The sequence below is a fragment of the Daldinia decipiens genome (genome assembly GCF_022478715.1).
Source record: "Daldinia decipiens strain CBS 113046 unplaced genomic scaffold F4813scaffold_6, whole genome shotgun sequence".
Lineage (NCBI taxonomy): Eukaryota > Fungi > Ascomycota > Sordariomycetes > Xylariales > Hypoxylaceae > Daldinia > Daldinia decipiens.
In genome coordinates, this window is record NW_026054549.1 from 605,352 (window position 1) to 626,543 (window position 21,192).

General features: G+C 46.9%; 7 protein-coding genes across 7 annotated transcripts; 5 read left to right on the forward strand and 2 right to left on the reverse strand.

Annotated features, from left to right (window-relative positions):
* Nucleotides 1-1,652: 1,652 nt before the first annotated feature.
* Nucleotides 1,653-3,518, forward strand: F4813DRAFT_350079 (uncharacterized protein). The gene is made up of 4 exons (XM_049242261.1): nucleotides 1,653-2,149; nucleotides 2,218-2,288; nucleotides 2,347-2,726; nucleotides 2,786-3,518. The coding sequence occupies exons 1-4, from the start codon at nucleotides 1,906-1,908 to the stop codon at nucleotides 3,321-3,323; spliced, it is 1,233 nt and encodes a 410-aa protein (XP_049102446.1). The 5' UTR covers nucleotides 1,653-1,905; the 3' UTR covers nucleotides 3,324-3,518.
* F4813DRAFT_350080 (uncharacterized protein) lies at nucleotides 3,496-4,258 on the reverse strand. Its single transcript, XM_049242262.1, has one exon. The coding sequence runs from the start codon at nucleotides 4,034-4,036 to the stop codon at nucleotides 3,698-3,700; it is 339 nt and encodes a 112-aa protein (XP_049102447.1). The 5' UTR covers nucleotides 4,037-4,258; the 3' UTR covers nucleotides 3,496-3,697.
* A 259-nt stretch (nucleotides 4,259-4,517) lies between these two features.
* On the forward strand, nucleotides 4,518-6,679 carry F4813DRAFT_295564 (cytochrome P450). The gene is made up of 4 exons (XM_049240677.1): nucleotides 4,518-4,996; nucleotides 5,064-5,280; nucleotides 5,340-5,414; nucleotides 5,490-6,679. Exons 1-4 carry the CDS (start codon nucleotides 4,793-4,795, stop codon nucleotides 6,527-6,529), a joined length of 1,536 nt encoding a protein of 511 aa, XP_049102448.1. The 5' UTR covers nucleotides 4,518-4,792; the 3' UTR covers nucleotides 6,530-6,679.
* Nucleotides 6,680-12,137, reverse strand: F4813DRAFT_295572 (acetyl-CoA synthetase-like protein). The gene is made up of 2 exons (XM_049240678.1): nucleotides 9,309-12,137; nucleotides 6,680-9,247 (listed from the first exon to the last, which is right to left on the reverse strand). The coding sequence occupies exons 1-2, from the start codon at nucleotides 12,003-12,005 to the stop codon at nucleotides 6,830-6,832; spliced, it is 5,115 nt and encodes a 1,704-aa protein (XP_049102449.1). The 5' UTR covers nucleotides 12,006-12,137; the 3' UTR covers nucleotides 6,680-6,829.
* Nucleotides 12,138-12,402: 265 nt separating this feature from the next.
* F4813DRAFT_379281 (FAD/NAD(P)-binding domain-containing protein) lies at nucleotides 12,403-13,740 on the forward strand (the record flags this gene model as incomplete). The annotated part of the gene is made up of 3 exons (XM_049245437.1): nucleotides 12,403-12,433; nucleotides 12,490-13,351; nucleotides 13,422-13,740. 3 exons carry the CDS (start codon nucleotides 12,403-12,405, stop codon nucleotides 13,738-13,740), a joined length of 1,212 nt encoding a protein of 403 aa, XP_049102450.1.
* Nucleotides 13,741-13,958: 218 nt separating this feature from the next.
* F4813DRAFT_350083 (uncharacterized protein) lies at nucleotides 13,959-15,403 on the forward strand. Its single transcript, XM_049242263.1, has 2 exons — nucleotides 13,959-14,833; nucleotides 14,904-15,403. Exons 1-2 carry the CDS (start codon nucleotides 14,107-14,109, stop codon nucleotides 15,032-15,034), a joined length of 858 nt encoding a protein of 285 aa, XP_049102451.1. The 5' UTR covers nucleotides 13,959-14,106; the 3' UTR covers nucleotides 15,035-15,403.
* Nucleotides 15,404-16,008: 605 nt separating this feature from the next.
* On the forward strand, nucleotides 16,009-20,800 carry F4813DRAFT_400681 (uncharacterized protein; the record flags this gene model as incomplete). The annotated part of the gene is made up of 7 exons (XM_049248298.1): nucleotides 16,009-16,767; nucleotides 16,912-17,034; nucleotides 17,148-17,201; nucleotides 17,306-17,356; nucleotides 17,488-17,806; nucleotides 19,097-20,085; nucleotides 20,149-20,800. 7 exons carry the CDS (start codon nucleotides 16,009-16,011, stop codon nucleotides 20,236-20,238), a joined length of 2,385 nt encoding a protein of 794 aa, XP_049102452.1. The 3' UTR covers nucleotides 20,239-20,800.
* Between the last annotated feature and the right edge of the window lie 392 nt (nucleotides 20,801-21,192).

A 21,192-nucleotide genomic window follows, 5' to 3' on the forward strand; every position in this document is an offset into this window, starting at 1 on the left:
TATCCCCCCCCGCCCCCCCCCCCCCCCCCCGCCCCCCCCCCCCCCCCCCCCCGCCGCCCCCCCCCCCCCCCCCCTCCCCCCCCCCCCCCCCCCCCCCCCCCCCGCCCCCCCCCCCCCCCCCCCCCCCTAGAGTCCCGAGGAATTGATTAAGCTTAAAGTTTAGCGTGATTTAGCTTGAATAGGAAAGTACCTATCTATGTACGTGTTACAGATGAATATTAGTCAACGATTTTACGGTTGAATCTAAGAGCACGTATGATGAAGCAGTAAGCCATCAAGCTTGGCAGTGGACAGAAAGCGATATAGTCCCGCTTTTATGAGGCTGAAAGAAAGGACCGATTGGAATCCTTCTCATAATTAGCCATATCCAATTCTCCAAAAGATGCTTGTTTCGCCGCAATTATGCATTATATTCGTACCTAAAATGCAAATCAGCTCTGTAGGAATCGTATAGTCCTTCAATTGCAACAATGTAATAATTTGACAAAAAATAGTCAACCAAGGTATTCATCCCGTAGCAAATATTCTAATCAATTGGTAAGCAAACAATAAAAAAGACTTACAATAATTACAATACAACGATACGGGAGTTTAATATTCTCAGGTGTTGCGAGGCTACCAATCAAAACAATTGATGACCATCCACCCTCCACAGTCTGAGCGTTATGCTTTGCATAGGTAGTACAACGGTTACCTATGTACTTGCAGGCCCTGGGTAATTAGTACACAGATTCATTCCACCGCATGTGCGGAAAACCACGTGGTGACATCATACCCGGGATTCGTCCGTCACCCCGGCCCCTTTCTGCTCGACCTGCCCAGCTTAGATCCGCCAAGATCTACAATTGCTTCAACCTTTTCCAAGTACAGAACGTAGTCCGACGAGGAATACACTAAAGACTAACCAAAACCGTTGCGTTTGTCTACGAATATAACGTAAGCTGGAAGAATGTAACGGAAAGTAAGAACTTGCAGGAACCTTTGAGCCGAAATTCGGATTCGAGGAAGGCGTTTAGTCTATCTGCAAAAAAGAAAGTCTTCAGCTTGGTCTTCAGGTTACACAAGGTAAGCTTAAGGATGAATACGACGAGAAAATACTAAAAAAGAAGAGAAAAGAAAACCCCATTTATATCAAATCTCACATTCAAGCGAGAAGCCAACTCTAAGAGCAGCGATAGCAATTCATCATAATGCAACGCTCATCTGATGTATCACCTTTAACTCCAGAAATCATTTAGCAAACCAATATATCAATCAGGCCATTCACATATTCTTGCCAGGAAGCTGGGGAAAACGTGGTTAAGGTTCAATCCCATCCCAAACCCCAGCTCAATCGTACGCTGCTTCGGTAATGCTACGTTATGTTGAAAAGTGTGAAAGCAAAATATCACTTGGACCCCTTACACTATAACAAGTTAGATACCTGCTACGTAAGGCACAGCTTTGCCCTGGGACGAAAGTGTACCTTTCAGCAGTTATTTCTATTAATAGTGTTGAACTAACCTGGTAGTAAACTTCACGAGGGCACTATATAGGTAGGTACTTGATATGTACGTCTGGCAGGATACAAAGTACCGTAACAACGGCCTTGCAGCCATGATCGTAGGGATGTGTGAAGCAGATCTAGAACCATGGATGGTCGCTTTAGGCCTGTCAATATTGTTAACTGATCCGTATATGGACACTTCATTAGTGCCAATAATGACATATCTTCCTACATGGAGATAGCTGACGCCCACGGGTATGGCTGAGGGGCTCGAAGAATATCTATCCAAGTATCCCCAACTCTTCTAGTCCAATTACTGTACTATATACGAGCCTTGATTGCCCTCCCCATCTCCAGTTCGTCCGAGTCTTTCGCTCTCTCGTCGTATCTGTCCCCCGTCCCCATCGCTCTACTACAGGATGAGCAGTCCAGCAGGACCGCCAGTTCCAACAGGGCCCTTCATCGACCCATCTAAGGAACCACTACCTCCCAGAGCCGTACTACTGGTAGCCCCCGTAACCACATTCTTCATCTTGGCAATAATATGTATCGGCCTTAGACTGTGGGCGAAGCGCATAAAGAAGATCTCGCTTCGGTTCACTGACTATGCTATCATTGCTGCTGCCGTCTTTTCGGCGGGGTATCTTTCTATCTGCTGGCTAGGTAAGAAGAAAGAAAAGAAAACCTTCGCCCCTATTATATACGATCGATCGACTAACTAGAGTACATAGTGGTTCAACAAGGCGGCGTTGGCTTCCCGCTTATACGAGTGGCTCCCCCGCAGCGTACAATTACACAAAAGGTAAATTATACCAGCCCCTTTAAATCTTTTCTCCAACGTCAACTAATTTCATCTCCAGTCATTCGTCGTAGCATGGCTCCTGCAAGCGTGGGCCAACACTTTCGTGCGGTTATCTATCCTCGACTTCATAGCGCAGGTATTTTCCGTAAAGAAGTTCCGCAAGGTAGTCTACTTCTTCGAGGGGTGCGCGATCGCGTACCTAGTCGGCTGCACGATAACTTTCTTCGCTATCTGCAGACCCATTAAGTACAACTGGGAGATTGGGCCTGCGGTTATGCAGTACTGCGGCAACTTGAGCATGAAGTTTCTCCTCAGCTCCGTCTTCAACCTCATCCTTGACGTGTGCATACTGGTCCTTCCGATGCCTATGCTCTGGACGTTGCAGTTGAACTCACGCAAGAAGATCGCCTTGACTGTCGTCTTTGGCCTTGGTATCTTGTAAGTGCTAATATCACCTACTCACGTTTTATTACGTACAAGACTAACGACTTCCTCAGTGTTTGTTTCGCTACTGCATGGCGTACATATAACGTGGTCCACTTCTCCACCCCGGAAGCGAAGTTGAACTTCACCATGACAGTCGTCGAAGACGCCCTGTGGTCCGGACTCGAGGTCAACCTCGGCATCATCAACGCGTGTCTTCCTGTCATGCCTGCGGCGCTGCAGAGAATCTTTAAGATCCCCTTTCTTAGGCTCATCTCCTTCTCAACATGGCGCCCCGCCAGCGGCTCTGAAGTCTCAGGTTTAAGGCCGACGTGGATGCGTCTCGGCAGCACCAAGGGCGACAAGACCGGAAGTATCTCCCGCAAGGTCGAGTATTCAGTAGATGTTGAAGCGAATCCCATGGACCACATCCCGATGGAGAACATGGGTTCAACGACGAAGCTGGCCGACAACCAATGGACAACGTATAATTACACTGCTACGAATCAGTATCATCCTAGCGGGAAGCCTCAAGGTCTCCCGGAGCAATGTGTTCAACATCGGTATAGTCAGAGCCAACATCTACAAAATCAATATCCCCAGGCTCAATAAAGGGGCAACTTGGAGGTTTAGATTATGGGGATGGCTAACTGGTTGGGGGCGAGCATTTCAATCTTATTGTATCGTGTTTATCTCCTGTACATATAAACCAAAGCTACCTATACAGTAGTTTTCACGTTGATGTTTCACGTTGATGTCTGCATTTAATGAAATTTTACTTTATCATCAATATAGAAATTCTTAGAACATCACTGTGCTGAAATACAAAATTATCAGAACTTTAGTAACTCCGAACATTTTTTATCTCACTTTACCGAATGTACGATGCACGATTCACAAGAAGAAGGGGAAAATTACATCGTGCATTTCTTTGACATTCATTTCCTTGAAATTCATCGTATCTGCGGGAGACTACAGGTTTTCCTTTACTCCTCATCATCGACCACGTACATTTGGATCTTGGTCTTGTCCAAAAATGTCCTCTCATCCTTGTCCAACCTTGCCTGGTTCTCCGGCTTCTCCGCAATCTCCTTCAACCTCAAGAATCCCGCCCTGTCCTTGAACTCTAGGTAGCCTATACCATCGTAGTGGGCTTCCGCAGGGCCCTGGACCTTTTCTGGGTAGCGGTGGACGTGGACGTCGGGGTAAGCGTCGCCGGCGATCTCCTTGAGCAGGTTGAGGTGCTTGTTGTCCCAGTGGTCTTTGAATTCTTCAAGGGTGATGCCGGGGGCCTTGACAGCGAGCATGTATACGCGGAAGACCATTATGACGGTGATATATATAAATTTGGGGTTTTTTATGTGGCTTTTTTAAGTTGTCATTTCTCTGATAGAATAATAAACTGAAGTGAGTTGAATATTTTTGTGGTGGAGGGGCTTGTCTATGAGCGATGAGTGTCACTAGTAAGATGTTGATCGGGATTGTGTTGTAAATCCTGTCTACTCATGCTAGTAGATATCTCGGAATGTAGATAAGATAGGTGGCTGGTATGAATGGTATAGTCCATGATAGTAGTAGGGCCAACAATCTCGGACGCAGCTATCGTGCATGTTCCTTTGTTGCACCAGCCGATTCCTTCGGTCACCGATTGCCGATTATAGATGTAAATGCACCCGCGCGCGTATAATTGAGATGTGTACGAAATTGTATCGTTTCTTAAGCATAACGGCGATACCGACTACGCCGAATCGGACGAGCTATTATTGATCGGTGTCTCGGCGCGTGAGGTGAGTGAATCGTGTGAGGCGTGTATCGTCCTATGAACGTAGGGATGTAATTGATTACCGAAATGATTCTTCAATTGATACAATTTTACAATAACGACAACGACTAAGAGCAATCGATTTGTGAGATTTGTCATGTTAAGCTTTACGGAAGAGTTGCTAGCAGTGCCATTTCAATCCATGCCGTGATACTCATTCTCGCTCAACGTACTATACTAGAGCATCGTAAGACCGTGTTAAGCATCGAATCTGTCAATATACTGCTACAGTACTTCAATACGAAGATAACTATTTAACATGTTGTCAACTAGCTCTGTTGTCATTGCTTTAGTGGGTGTGTTGTTCGCGACTTGGGTGAGGGAGAGAATATCATCAAGAAGACGATTCAAGGGGCTACCACGAGTTGGGATCGACCCAGGTTTATTCGGTCTACGACTGCAAGCTGCTAAAGATGAATTTTATGCTCGCGGACAGCAGTTACTAGAGGAAGGCTATGAACAGGTTCGTTTAAGACATCTGTCTGAATCCGTCTCTTAATCATTTCTTGCCAACTGAGAAAATCATATAGCACAAAGATACTCCATACCTCATCCAAACATGTGACAACGAGCGTCTCGTAGTCCCGGATAAGTTTATCGAGGAGTTGAAGAACCTGCCGGACAACCGTATTAGCTTCAAGGAAGAGCTCCTGGATCGGTTTATGGGAAAATACACCAAGCTTAATGCCGTCCGAGGAACGAATATCCATCGCGATATCGTGAGGCATCAATTGACCAAGAACATAGGTATTACCACTTCGCATGCTTTAAAATGGAATGAAATATACTAATAAGCAATGAATCAGGAAGTTTGTTGCCGCAGATGAAAGAAGAAGCAGATCTAGCTCTGAAAAATGTTCTCAGTCAGTGCAATTCAAAAGGTAATTCTCACTCACTCATCAAAAGCGCTGAGCGAAAATGTCACATTTATTCCCGCCATATTAACTTCTTATTAGATTTCACTGCCGTCAAAGCATCTTCTATTATCTTTGCCGCAATCGGCCAAATCACCTCCCGCAGGGTCATTGACGACCCCGCCATATCGCAAGACCCAGTATGGCTCGAGACTATCATGGGCTTCACTGCATCCGTAGCCATCTTCTCCATGACCATGAGGCGTATCTCACCCACCCTACGTCCCATAGCACAGTACACTCTGCAATGCGGCCGGAAACTTCGTGCCGATATTGCTCATGTGACGAAACTCCTGGCTCCTGTGATTCAATCCCGGCAGCAGCATGTCAGTGAGAAGAAGGGGGCCAAGTCCGATGATCAACCAAAAGATTTCGTACGCTGGCTCTCTGAGGCCGCTGAAGGCGAAGACGCCCGACCCGACGCTATCGCCTTGAAAATCCTCTTCCTTATTGTCTCTTCAATGCACACAAGCGCCATCACCACAATTCATATCCTGTACGACATTTGCACTCACCCAGGGTTTATGGAAGAGCTACGTGCTGAGGCACTCGAGGAGATTGGGGCTAATGGCTGGACCGAAACTTCGCTGCTGAGGCTGCGTAAGATGGAGAGCTTTTTTAAGGAAAGCGGCCGCACCAACTCTGCCGGTGTGGTCTCATTCCAGCGTCTCGTATTGGCACCAATCACCCTGTCTAACGGATTCACTATCCCGGCGGGCACTCACATCTGCGCCGCTTCCGATGCTCGTTCGCGCGACCCTGCGCTATATGAGGCACCTCTCGAGTTCCGGCCGCTCCGATTCTACGCGCCGTCTACTGAAGCCGGCACAGACATCGATACGGCGAACCTGTTCAGTTCTGTAGCAGCCGGCGACTCGTGGTTTGGAGCGGGGCGGCAGGCTTGTCCGGGGCGATGGTATGCGAGTGCGCAGATCAAACTCGTACTATGCTTGCTATTAATTGACTATGAATTCGGGTTTCCGGAAGGACAGAAGGAGAGACCAAAGAATTGGGTTAAAGACGAGAAGACGGGGCCGGATATGGAACAGATGATCTGGGTCAGACGGAGGACGACTACTTGAAGCGGTAGAAATATCATTATTGTTGGAATATGAAGAGTTATTGGAATCATGACCACTCTGAACTTGTTCGCTTTCACTATTCATCTGATTGCAAACGAATAAAATGGTGGTAGAAAATGTAAGATCAATATTGGAAGAAGAAAGTAAGATATAAAACTACCTAAACTACAAAATGTAAAAATATACTAATAAATCACGTCCACAAGCCCCAAAACATGAAAAATGGTATTACGCCCCTACTGTAAAACAATAACCCCTAACGCCTTGGTAATCAAACCCGACAACTCCCGTGGACTACCCCTATGTCAAAGCCGCAATAGGGGTACCAAATTCCACATTCTCGATCCTGCCAGACAAACCTCCAACTCCAACATCTGAAAGTTTACCTTCCAATTCCCCAAGTGTAACAGATTCTGGGGTTTCGCAGAAATATCTCAACCCAGAATCGATCCGCGCAACAAAGAGCCGCACCTCGTCTGACGAAAATAGCGATGTGTCGTACTCGACGCGGAGTGTTACCGACGACGAGCTGACGGCTGAAAATTCAAACATGATCCCAAACTTAGCTCCTTCAGCCCAGTTCACTAACGGCTGGATCCCGGGAATGGTGGACGACGACGATTTTCCGGTAGTATCGAGTTCGTGGAAGGTGACCATGGCGTCGAACAGCGGATTGTTGGGAATCTCTGTAGCCGCGGCTAATCGTAATTTCTCATCGTCTGAAGATGCAAGAATATCCATTAGAGAATCCCAATGAATGGCATGGCCGAGGGAAGAGCGCGAGGATTCTTGCACGGCCTGAAGGAAAGTTGCTAAAGAGGCTTCCTTGAAGTCACTCTCGTCTTGGTTTGATCGTCTCCGGATACGAATTGGGAGCGGCTGTAGGAATAATCCGATGGTACGCATGTCGTCCTCCTGTCGCCCGAGGTATGGACTGCCGAGGAATAAGTCTTGCTTTGACGGATTATCAGCCTGGAGAACTAGGGACACGACTGCTAGGGCGATCTGATGTAGTGTAAGACGTAGCGATCGCGAGACTGTTCGAAGGTTTGTCATTGTGTCTTTTGATAGGCGAAATAACAGGGATTCGCCGTGGTATGAAGTACGAGGCTTTTTCATGTATGGTGGCATTTCTGAAACATCAATGCCGGATAGGTACGATTTCCAGAAATTGGCTGTGGCTTGGTCGACGTCGAGATTCCAATATGTCGTGTCCTGGTATCGCTTTTGGGGGGCTAAGGATAATTCTTCACTATGATCATTAAAATATACCGCCGCAAGTTCCTCAAATAGGCGGTTGAGAGTTGTGTAGTCACATATGATATGGCTCACACAAACCAGCATGTAGCGCTTTGACAGCAGTACTCGGATCGGGTCTTCCGACTCAAGTAAGAATTCCTTGTTGATCGCAGCTCGGACATCGAAATCCTCAGCATATACAGCCTTGGGAGATTTGACTGCATATGATCTTTCCACACTACCGTCTGCAGATTGGCGAAATCTACAGCGCAAAATATCATGTCTTGCAAGGACCACATTCCAAGCTGATACCAATGCCTGATGTTGGTCAAAGGACGCGTCTAACTCCGAGACGTGGGATACGTTGAACGACGATGTCCCAAGGTTTCGCTGGTATTTCAAAAACCAATCGCGTTCGATAGACGATACCTCGCTTTCTCCGAGAGTTATACTGTCAGAAGCAAGGCTCGATAGGGGTTCTGAAATGGCTACATCGATTACGTTGTCTTCCTTCAGTATATCGTCAATGGCAGATGCCAGACGTGATACTACAAGATTCTCGATAACTTTTCGTACTGGGAAGTGCCGCTTAACGAGTGATGATATTCGACTCGCCAATTGTAGCTGCAGGATAGAATGGCAGCCAAGTTCCGTGAGATTCGAGTCGTGATCTACAGGTACGCTTGGGTCGAGCTTCATGAAGTCACGAACGATACTCACGACTATAATCTCAGTCGCGCCAATAGTCCTCTTCTGCGGTAGGGCTTCAATGTTAGTATCTGCAAGACTCGCGCTGATGGATTTTTCAATCGTCTTATAATCAAGTTTACCCGCCGCGGTAAGAGGGAACTCGTTAAATGCGACGATTCTCTGGGGCATGGCGTACGGAGGTAAGGTATTGCTAATAAATGCTTTCACGTCCAATGTGCTAATTTCATCAGGCGAAGTAGTTTGATAGGCTGCTATTAGGTGGTCGTCGCGGCGGAATATGGCAGTACCTCCGCATCCAGGGATAGCCTTTGCGACTCGTGCTTCTAAGTCATCAAGGTCTAGTCTGAAGCCATTCAGCTTGATCTGTCGGTCTTTACGTCCAAGGATACAGATATCTCCAGTCGCACTGTTCCAATAAGCATAGTCGCCAGTCCTATACATCTTCTGGCCGGTCTCCGGCATGACCGAGTCCTCTAAAAAGCGGCTTGCATTCTGCTCCGGCAGCTTGATATATCCACATGATACTTGTATTCCTGCAATATACAACTCGCCGACTACGCCGGGTGGGAGTAGACTAAGACTACGATCGAGGATGTATACTCTACTCGACGGGTTCGGTCGACCAAGGGAGACAGCTTCGTTCGGGAACAGCTGCTTGATCGTTGTGCCACAAGTCGCTTCAGTTGGTCCGTACATGTTGTACAGCGAGCGGTTCTTAGTCCACGTCTCACAAAGGGACTGGGGAACGGCTTCACCGACGAGGTAAACCTAGAGACATGTTAGCTTTCTCCTTATCTTAGGTAGTTAAAGACACATCGTATCTACATACATTTTTCAGCCGAGGATACTGGTTGGGATCAAGTGCCTTGGCGATAGAGGGAGTCAAGATGGCCACATCGCTATCCCGTAGGTGCGAAAAAGGGTCTCCCTGATGATCAGGCGACGCCAACCGTAACGTGGCGCCATGCGTCAATGCAGAAAATATTTCATGTATGCTGCCGTCAAAGACTGGAGACATTATCTGGGCAACCACGACGCCTTTCGAAGCACCTAGACGAACAACCCGGTCCTTTTGAAAAGCCACCAAGCCCTTATGAGTACATTGTACGGCTTTGGGCTGTCCGGTCGACCCAGACGTGAAGCAGATATAAGCGAGATCATCCGGGCGGGCAATACGCCTCCTTGGATAACACGCCTCGAAGCCATTGCGCGCCTGGGCACTGTCGGCCGCGAGTAGATCATCAACGCCTAATACCAGACATTGGAACGGAGCCGCATCATCCTCTTCCTGTCGCGACGAAACGATGCGCCGAGATGTAGCACGCGAGGGAACAAGCACGGCGCGCGCCCCGCTCCGAATGAAATTCGCCTGCCGCATGGACACTGGCGCTGAGGGATCTAACGGAGCGTACACTCCGCCTGCCTTTAGCACGCCGAAGATGGCGACAAGCCAATTCACCGATCGGTCGGCGTAGACGCAGACGGCCTCGTTGGGTTCAATCAAACTTAATTTCTGCGCGACAATGGCGGCCGCTTGATCTAAGTCGTCGTAGGATACCTCGAGTTCGCCATGAATGATCGCCAGATCGTTAGGTTGTCTCGCTACGACACTTTCGAAGAGCGTCACTAGATCGTCCCCCTTGGATTCATCTAAGGTCTCGAAGGAGGCGCAGTTACTCCAGTCTCGGATCGTCTTCTCCATATCCTGTGGTAGTAGCGCATCATTTACGCTTGATACTAATCGATTTGCGTCGTTTCCTTGCAGAAGACAGTTCATGCTGTTTTTAAACACGGCTTGCAAATTGCTCATGTCCTCGTCCGCAAAGTGGGCAGTCGAGTACAGCATTTGCAATCGGCATTCTTCCTTAATAACGATGTTCAGAGGAATTCCGGACTGCATATCGGGTCTGTTTCGATCTATATGGATCGGGCTTGGGACCTCCTCTTCGTCACATTCGAATTGCGTAGCCATGATGGAGTATAATTTCCTATCAAATCCCTCTGTGGTGTCTGAATGTTGGACATTGCTTAAGTCAAGAATGTCATCATGAATCCGCCGTAAGAACGTTTCAACCGAGGTCTCGTCGCCTTTGGTTGGTACTTGTACGAACAGCGGCAAGATATTAATCAGAGGTCCGACGACATCGAAAGCTCCAGGAATTGGCAAGTCGCGTCCTGAGAACACTACTCCGAAGCAGACCTGATCGACATCCACAAACTTGCCAAGAGTCAGGGCCCATGCTGCAGCGAAGAACACCGTCGTGGTATATCCCGTTCGTGTTACGGCTTCTGCTAGTTGTCTACTGGGAAATTGGATCGTGGCAGATTTCTGAGGGGTAACCTCTGCCGTCTTGGCTATCCTTTGCGGACTCAGGCATAACTCGCCAGTTGCAGTGGGAAATTTCTCGCGTTTGCTATTCCAGAAGCGTCTCGTAGATTCGCTTCTTTCTTCTCGTAAGACTCCCAGAAAACGCACAGTCTCCCTGAATGACGGGCCCGCAGGGACAACAAACTCTCCTCCTCGTAAAGTACGAGTGATCTTATCGCGTAGAATATGAGCAGAATAGCCATCCATGAACGCATGATGTATGCGCCAGACGACAGTAGTAGACTTCGCCGTTTCCCCCGATGCCGAAGGCGAAGATGACTGTACAACTGTGAGTCTGGATATAGGACCGGTAGCGTGAGCTGCGTGAAGAGTCTCTTTCTGTAAATCTTCATCGCTGTCGGTTTGAATTATCTCCCGGGGTAAAAGTTGCTGTGGTAAAACATCTAAGTCGTCAAGGAGATCCTTGAAAATTGGCTCCGCTACAATCGTATTCATCCAGGCGTCGCAGACGTCTTGGACATCCCAGTCACCCGTGTAAGACTCGTGTATTGTCAATATGTTTAACTTGTGGTTTTGAGAGGTTTCCCGAAGCAGAAGTAGCTGCGGTTCCGTCCATTCGGTGGTGTCAATTTTACTCAGAAGGCTTTCTGCTGTGATAACCTCCTTTCCACAACTAAACAGAGATAAGTCTTCCGTCTCCGGGTCCGGCGTCGTGATCGAAGTATATATAGATGATGCCTCATCGCCGCTAATATCATCGTTGACATCATCGCTAGTATCTTCTGTCACTATGATTGTAGGTATAGGGCTTGATATCCGCTGAGCCAAGCTCGCAGCTGTTGTTATGACTTCTTTCACAGTTGATATCCGCAAGAATACTCCGGCCGGTACCAAAATCCCTTTTCTCTGACATTCTGCAGAAATGAGGATTGCGGATAGTGAGTTACCTCCAAGCTTGATGAAGGTAGTGGTATCTGCGATATAGTAGATCTCATCCACACTCACGCCAAGCACCATCGAGATCGCTCGGACGATAATCGAGGCGAACTTGTTGTTTCGGTCATCGTTTCCATCGATAGTTTTTTTGCTGTCGTTTGCATCTAATATCGCTATCTCGTGGACGTCGACACCACTCGGTGGTAATGATTCTTTAATCATATTTTCACTTACGTTCTCTATTATCTTACAACCTATCATATATCTTCATCGATAATAAGCTTCTAGTGAGCCGACCAGTTACTAGGTATACTCGTCTCCGTAAGAGCCTCACGAGTAGATACCTACTCAGTAACAGTACAAAGTACCTACTTTAAGTAGTATTAGACACTTCAATTGCCAATGTTGGTAATTTTCCATTTTTAGAACTTCGGGGCTTATGGGCCCTGTTGGAATACGCCGACTTTTAGCTGTAACTTCGGTGACCGATCGACTGATTAGGTACCTAAGGTATTTACTCGGCCAGGCTGAGAAGCTCAGCAGCTTATTAAATGATGCTATATTTTTGAATATACCTTCATCCGTCGTATATACACGTGCGAGTCCGGAACCGAACCGAAGTTCATTGACCATAGCTTGGCCAACTAAAAACGACGTAATGACAACCCTGAATGTTGCAGTTATCGGAGGTAAGAGAGGTTTTTATATTGACCATCATTCATCATTTTCTAATTCATGAAAATAGCTGGCCCGGCCGGTCTCACGTTGGCGAAGCTGCTGCAACGTGCATTTATTAAATGTAACGTCTTCGAAAGAGATGTCGACCGGCACGCGAAGAATCGCGGGGGCTGCTTAGACCTCCACACGGACTCCGGGCAACTGGCCTTAAAAGAGGCCGGCTTACTCGAAGAGTTCAAGAAGCTGGTCAGACCGGAGGGCGAGACTCTACGGATATTCTCATCCAACGGTACGATACTCATGGACGAGAGTAGAGGCGAACCCGGTCGTCCCGGAGAGTTCGCTGACCGCCCCGAGATCGACCGTACGCAGTTGCGTGACCTGATGTTGGATTCGCTCGCCCCCGGGACTGTGCATTTTAACTCCAAACTTGTCAAAATCCACACTCAAGAGAATTCCAAGTTGACTTTGGTTTTTGACAATCATGAAAAACCCGACTTCGACCTCGTCGTCGGTGCTGACGGGGCATGGTCTAAGGTCCGACCGAGCATCAGCGATACCGAGCCTTTCTACTCGGGCATCGCAGGTCTAGACTGTCGTATCTCAGATGTGGACGCTAAGCATCCGAATCTATCCGCCCACGTGGGACAAGGAATGTGTCTTAATTTGGGGTCGAACAAGGGGCTTATGTGCCAACGTAATGGCGACGGCACGGTTCAGCTCTACGCCTTCGCCCGTGTACCAGTCGACTGGTTCTCGGCGTCCGGGATCGACCCCACCCATCCAGATGCTCGGAGACAGGTTGTTGATGCGCTTTATCCAGAATATTCTGACCTGCAGAAGGCACTAGTACTAGACAGCGATCCGGACACTGTAGGACGACAATTGTATATGCTTCCCGTTGGGTTCCAGTGGTCACACAATCCAAGGTTAGGGGAACTATTTCTTTACCACATCTTACATATAAAATTTAGTATCGACTAACCCATCTCGTCCTAGGATTACACTTATTGGAGACGCGGCACATCTAATGAACCCGTTCGCGGGAGTCGGCGTCAACGTAGCCATGAAAGACTCATTGGAACTTGCACATGCCATAATGGGCGAGGGCACCGGAAAAGATTCATCATTATTGAGCGAACGTCTTGTAAAGTTCGAAGTTGACATGTGGGCGCGCGCAAAGAAAAATGCAGAAGCTACGGTGATGTACCAGGACCTATTCTTCCACGAACGCGGCGGCATCGCCATGGTGGAGTACTTTGCAAAGAGACGAGAAGAAGAACAAAGGTCACAATCGAACGGAGCGAAGAATAGTTAATTGTAAGTATCGCGGATTTAATTTAAACCAAAATCGTATATATATTTCATCAGATTAATTCATATCATCTGTTCCTTGTAAGACAATTGATTTCTTTCTTTTTTCTCCCCATTTCGAACCGTGAATACCAACCGATGGATGAGGCCGAGCCAAGACTAAAAGCTACCGATCGGTAACTCCGAGGGACCGGAAGGATGATAGACACACCAATACTATTACGTTACGCTCATAAACGTAGTCTCATTTCCATAGTTTGAATCATGGAACGTCTCTTTATAGCTTGTATCTCTAGATCGTAACTTATTGGCTTTGACGTAATTATTGGATTTTACCCATTCTAGAATTCTACGCTCACACCCTTGCAATATGGCCGGCAAGCACAAAAGCGAGTATTGGATGGAGAGCCAGGGGGAGCGCAAGCGCTTGGCTAGTAACCACTTCATAGCTAAAGATGCTATGGGTGGTAAGCTCGTTCGCGCGCCCGTCGATTTCTCTCAACCGGTCAAGGTTCTTGATAGCGGTACCGCGGATGGAACATGGCTCCTCGACTTAGCATTCTCTCTCCCTTCCCTACCTACCGGCGCGCATGAGTTCGTCGGCACAGACCTCAACCCCGCCCCCTTTCCTCCTTCCCCTCCCCCAAATGTGTCGTTTACGGTCCAAGACATCAAAAAGCCTTGGCCTGAATCTCAACATGGTCAATTCTCTCTCGTTCACCAACGCCTAACCCTCCTCGGTGCCGGGCCTGCTCCCGCCCCTTCTATTTCCCACTTATACTCCCTCCTCAAACCCGGCGGCTGGATCCAGCTCTGCGAGGCGACTATGGTATTCCCGCCCGAGATAGTGAACGATGAGCGCACGCCTGCGTACAGCGACCTGCTCCGGCTAATGAAGAGCGTCGCGGAACACGTAGGCGCCGCATGGGAGATCGGCGGGACCCTAAAGGGCCTGCTAGAGGGCGTGGGATGCACGGATATCAGCGAGGAAGAAGTAGTGCTGAAGATGGGCCGGACAAATAAAGATGATAGCCTATGCGAAGACGGTGTCCGGAGCTGCGGAATTGCAGTTGAGGGGTTGTCAAAATTTGCGAAGAGTGAGTGTATACCTTAGGTACCCCTAAATTAAGGGGTAGGGTGGTCTATTTTACTAATAATATATTGTAGCGTTCCCGCCGGAGAAGCAGCCCCTTCCAGCTGAGAGATATGATACTTTGAGGGCGGACTTAGAGAAGGAACTTAGTGAGAAAGGGGCCGTCTTTCCACTCAAGATTGTCTGGGGGCGGAAGCCGGAGTAGACGTGCTGTACTATTATCACAGAGATTCTATTAGCGTATGTAAATTAAACTCGTACATAGTATATTGTACATAGCTCGAACTAGATAGCACTGACAGTAAGCAGTCCGGACAAGACAGCCCAGACATACTTGATTTACTTACCTTATGTGAAGATTCACATAGCACGACTCGTCCACTGGTTGCAAATATCGGAAGTTTGAACACCGATTAAGTTTCAAGTCTCAAAGTCTATGAGACGAGCCACGTTATTGCTGGCCCCCCTTTTCAGATGCTATGGAGAGCTAAACTCACTCCAAAACATTTCTCGCATTATATACATTATTTTGTCTTACTTAATTCTGGATGTCGTCTTTTAAGATCGTCATTGGGCAATAATAATCATCTATGCAAGTTCATAAGCTTACCGCCTTGGCCTCCCTAGATCCTTAACGAAAGCGTAATCGTAGGTTGTAGAATATTAGGGTTTGCTATTAGCTGGCCTTTACTAGAGGATTGACGATATAGATGGATGAATCGTATATGTGGCGACATAACCCATTGCCGATCAACGGCTTCTTCTTATTGTCCCTCGTTGGTATATTGCGTGTATCTCTATCACCTACCCTCCTTCGTAGACCCATTTTAAGGCTATATTTATTACCGAAGTCCAGAGTGACGATGCCCACCGTTTTCATGCAACCCTTCCAGTACCCCTTTTGCATTCACAACCACGTTTCAACAGCTCCGTTGGTTGAGTCAATAATGAGATTCGCCATATCGCTTTTAAAAATGTGCTACTCCATCGGTCTATACAGGAGTCTTAAAGGACCAAAAGGCCACCAGATGGGCTCTGGTGCCCCTTTTCTAGCTAGTACTCAAAGATCGCTACTTTTTAACGGCCTAATAACTAAGAGCCTCTATGAGAGAACCATCAAGAACTGCGTTCTTTCTCTCATAATCCCCCTTCCCAATTTCATCTCGGAAGGCCGACACAATGAAATCCTTCCATAGCCTCTATCTAATCTCCATCTCTATTTACATAGTGGCTACATTCGCAAACCGCTTAGGAGGAGTTCATGGATTTGGTTCTGGCAATGCCAACAATCATTTAGAAGGATCCAATCGCAATCATAATGGGCATGTCGGCGCTCATGATAATGCAGCTCATGGAAACAAAAATTCGAACCATGGCTCCGGCCATAATAATCATGGACATGGTTCTGTTGCATCTCATAACGAAGGCCAAAACAACGCACATGGCTCTCATGGAGTCAACTCCATTGTGAATGCTATCCATTCGGCTAACCAACAGGTCCACACCGTAAACCGCGCGATACGAAGTGTGAGGAGTGGCGGCACTATTGATCATCTTAACTTAGCATTCCAGTCATTATCCTCTACGATTAAGACAACTTCTGCTGCTATTGCCTCAGCCAGATCACTTCGCGATGGGGATTTCCAGTCCATACAGTCAGCTATAAAACCATTTCACCAATCCATTGGTTCACTCGTAACGCAACTAGTGGGCAGACGAGACACAATTGCTCAGTTGTGTGGATGTCGCCCCATACAAGGTGCTGTAAATAATGTACGAGTCTCAACACGAGAAATGTTCGACGGTATTAAGAACCACTTAAATCATGGCGGTACTTTCCACGGCAGACACGGCTTCGGAGGCTTTCATTCCTTAGACTCAGGTATACAGAGCTTTCTCAATCATGGATATAACGCATTCGGCTTCGGTAATTGCATTGTAAGTCAATGTTCTTTTATTTACGCCTTTGGCCTACTTTGCTACCCATGATAGGCTTGTTTAATATCCAATGCAAGACGGAATGGTCATCACAGAGCATAATCAGTCTTTGATCAGACTCTGCTAACTCCAGATACATGTTAGGACGTTGCCTCATCAGAGTCCAGCACCTATTACACAACTCAAACAAGTACATGGGCGCCTTCAACCATAACAGACTTCTCAACCGTGACCGATTACTGGACTATAACAGATTATGCGACAGTAGTAAGTCTCCCACTAAAGCTGTATCTGCTTTTCAGCCTAAGATACAATATATAGCGTTATGTCAGATCATGGCCTATATGTTAAATTCATTACTGACTTTCAAATTGTAATAGGTCGTCACAAACACGATTACAGAAACAGTGGTAAACACTTTATGGGTAGACGTCGTAAGTATCTACTAATTCCTTACCTGAGCAGTTCTTATTCTTTTATAACGACGTTCGAAGTCGTTGATTAAATTGAGTCAAGCCTTAGCTAACTATAGACCAAGTATAGCACTATCGTCAGCACGTGTACTTCATATGGTCATGGGTCTTCAACGGTAAGTAGCATTTATACGCCCCTTGACCCCCTTAACTACTCCCCATCTCATATTCTCATACTCTTAACATCCAAATCTGGTACCCATGCTCCAGCTACATCCAACAACACTTCCAGACTAATATTTTTAAGACTTATGCCCCTTCGTATACTACGTATGGTTCTACGTATAGCTCTTCGTATACTACTAAAGGCGGCTATCAAACCACAAAAGCGCCTTCAGACTACGGCGGATACAGTGGATCTTCGAACACATACGGGTCAGTAATCACTAGTACTGGTACGACTCCGTACTCTTCAAGTCTTACTAACACTGACATGAGCCGCTCCTCAGCCACCAACACGTGGACAACTAATACCATCTCAACTTCGGGCTCATCAAGTTGGTCCAGCAATAGTGGCACCTCGACCTATACTTCATACCCTTCCACTTTCTCTAGTACTGGATTTAGTTCGTATTCGGATACCTATTCTTCGATTTTCTCGAGTAGTTCCTTCAGCTTCCTTTCAAGTTCATACTCATTTACAAGTACCAATAGTTTCGCAAGTTCATATCCATCCCGCATTGCTTCTACTATACCAAGCTCAGTTTCAAATATAAATACGATATCCACTAGTACTTTCGGCACTTCGTATTCTTCCAGTTCTATTTACAGTACATCAAGTTCTACTCCGGGCGAGTATACATCATTCAGCACTTATTCTTCTAGCTTTACTAATAGCATAAGTACCTCGGCACCCAGCATCTATGCATCAGCATTTTCTAGCACACTTAGAAGCACCTACACGTCATCGATCACTAGTGTATATTCTTCAACTCTTCCTAGTACGTATACATCAACGTATATCAGCACAATCTCGGATCCTGGGAGTGTATATACATCAACATTCACAAGCACAGAAACCACAGTGGACTTAACAACATATACCTCAACATTCACTAGCACTAGGGCCAGGCAGAGTACGGCGATATTTACAAGCACATTCATTAGCAGTGGGCCTACCTCTGGACCAAGTACACTCGCATCAATTTCGTCAAGGGGTTCAACTTCGACTTCCGCAAGATCAGCAAGTACTTATACGTCAACTGGTATCCCCACATCAACTAGTCTAAGCTCGACTACTGGTTCAGGAACCAAGCTCACGTCAACATATACAAGTTTAGCGGGGACACAGACTATAACATACACCTCAACTTATACTAGTTCCGACAATACATTCACATCGACATTCACGACGACAGAAATAGAGGCATCTAAGGCTACAAGGACCAATACATTTACATCGACTGGCACGAGTACATATACAAGCTCTGGTAGCACTTTCACATCAACTTTTACATTGACAGGAACGGATACTATAACGGGATCAAGCCTAGTATCGGAAATAGGGCCATCCGCCTCAATAATCACAAGCACCTATACAAATTCAGGTAGTACGATCACATCCACATTCACTAGGACCGAAACAATTATATCGAGTGCCTCTCCAACGCAGACTTACACAACAACAGCCACAAGTACCTACACCAACTCTGGTAGCACGATTACATCGACGTTCACAAAGACTAGAACAAACAATTCGGGAGTATCAACGAAAACCTATACGACAACTGCGACGAGTACATATACTAGCTCAGATAGCACGGTAACATCTACGCTTGTAAGGACAAGAACAAGTACTATATCAACTTCACCAACGACCTACACAACAACACTCACAAGTACGTATACGAGCTCAGGCATCGTAGCCACCTCAACCTTCACAAGAACAAGGACTAGTACCGCAGGAACTTCTGAACCTTCTCCGACCAGAACCTTGACAACAACTGTCACCAGTACGTACACAAGTTCGGGCAGTGTGGCGACGTCTACTTTTACAAGAACGAAGACAAGCACTGTAGGAACTTCAGAAATTTCGGAAGCTTCTCCAACCAGAACCTACACGACAACTGTGACTAGTACCTATACGAGCTCGGGTAGCTTAGCCACCTCAACCTTTACAAGAACGAGGACAAGTACTGTAGCAACTTCAGGAACTTCGAGTCTTTCTCCAACGAGAACCTTTACGACGACCGTCACAAGTACTTATACGAGCTCTGGTAGTGTAGCGACGTCTACCTTCACACGGACAAGGACAGGCACCGTAGGCAGCTCTAGTACGGGAACACCTACGAACCCAAGTAGCACCGGAGCAAACACGGTAACGGTATCTACAACGAGAACCTATACGTCTACTGTTACAAACACGATCACGAGTTCTGGTTCGACGTTTACTTCTGTTTTGACAACAACCGGTGTGGATACACTGATATTAATTTCTGTTTCCATAGGCGGCACTTCTACGTCTAGCAACGGAGATCCACCGGGGACAACCTTCACGTCCACAGTTACAAGCACAAGGACGAGCACCCTTAGCGGATCGGGATCCAGAACGATAACTCTCACGTCGAATATTACGAACACTCTTACGTCTACTCAGCTTAATGCAACTACGGGTACTGCTACAGACACGCCTGACATAGCAGTAGATCCTGTCTCCGCTGCGACGGGTACAGCGAGTTCCAACTCTACGGCAAACGTGGCTAGTTCTTCAAACGCGAGCGGCGGGACACTCATCATTACAAAATCAGGATCAATTAGCACCGCCACCGTCAAGTCAACTAGCAGCCGTAGAACGATATCCAGCACCACAAGCACGAAGTCCGATCCTGCTACTGTCACTGTTACTGTAAGCGTAGGTACTCTTGTAAGTCATTTCTCGCACTTCATTGCCACTTTTAGCATGTCATAGTTAATAAAATTAGCAGGATCCGATAAGTTCAGCCTCTGGAACAACTACTACCAGTACAACTACTTCCTCCAGCTCTTCCGGAGCAGGTAGGGTACTTGAGCCCGCACGAAATGCCAAGGTGTTGGAAGGCAATATATTGGGCATGATTCTATTTCTCTTACTGTAAGCCTAGTGGATTAGGGTTATTAAGGAAAAAATCCGGAGTAGGGAGTGCTTGGGATTTAGTATGTGTTTCTCCTATTCCGATCTATCCTGTGAAACCATCTACGAGGGTGATATCACAGCCCCTCCTCCGCCATGTGTTTACACCTTCGTTAGGTACCACTACTTATAAGAGTGATGTCGGCGGAAGACTCTTATCAGAGAAGTCCACGCGAGTGAAAAAGGACAATGAGGATCTGGACGAATTTTTGATGAACGATGCTTCCTCCTGGATTATGTTGATAGATGATGAGGGTCTGGGACTTATGCATGAATTGATTGAATTTATACATTAGACTGATAATATGTCGTTTTTTATTCCGAGTATTTTCTAATTATGATCTCGAATCCTGCGGTTCTTCCCTTCAGACTGTCTTATTGTGATTATACCTATATATCTCGATATGTCTTTAAGCTCAATACGTGGTTTAAGCCGAAGAGTGACAGACTTCCGTATGCCACGGATATAGTAGAGTGCCGTCGGAGATAAATCTACCTCTTATTAAGACATGTCTGAAAGCAGATGATGCATGGAGGACATGTAAGATCAAATAAGCATAAGAATTGCCCAACCTAGGTAGGTATAACTCATTACCGGAAGACTCTCAACGCATGATCTCGATAATATACTCCACAGCTGTTCCTTGCTTTTTGCGCTCGTTATCGCGTGGGTAGTCCCGCCGACCTCCATCCACATCTAACCACATCTAAGCCAGTACAACCTCGTTTAAGGAACCCCCGCACGATACGATAGCAGATAAACAAATGGCATGCCTATTCAAGCTAGACGACGTACATACAGCATGCAGGCCCCGGCGCAATATAGCGATACGATGTAGTGTA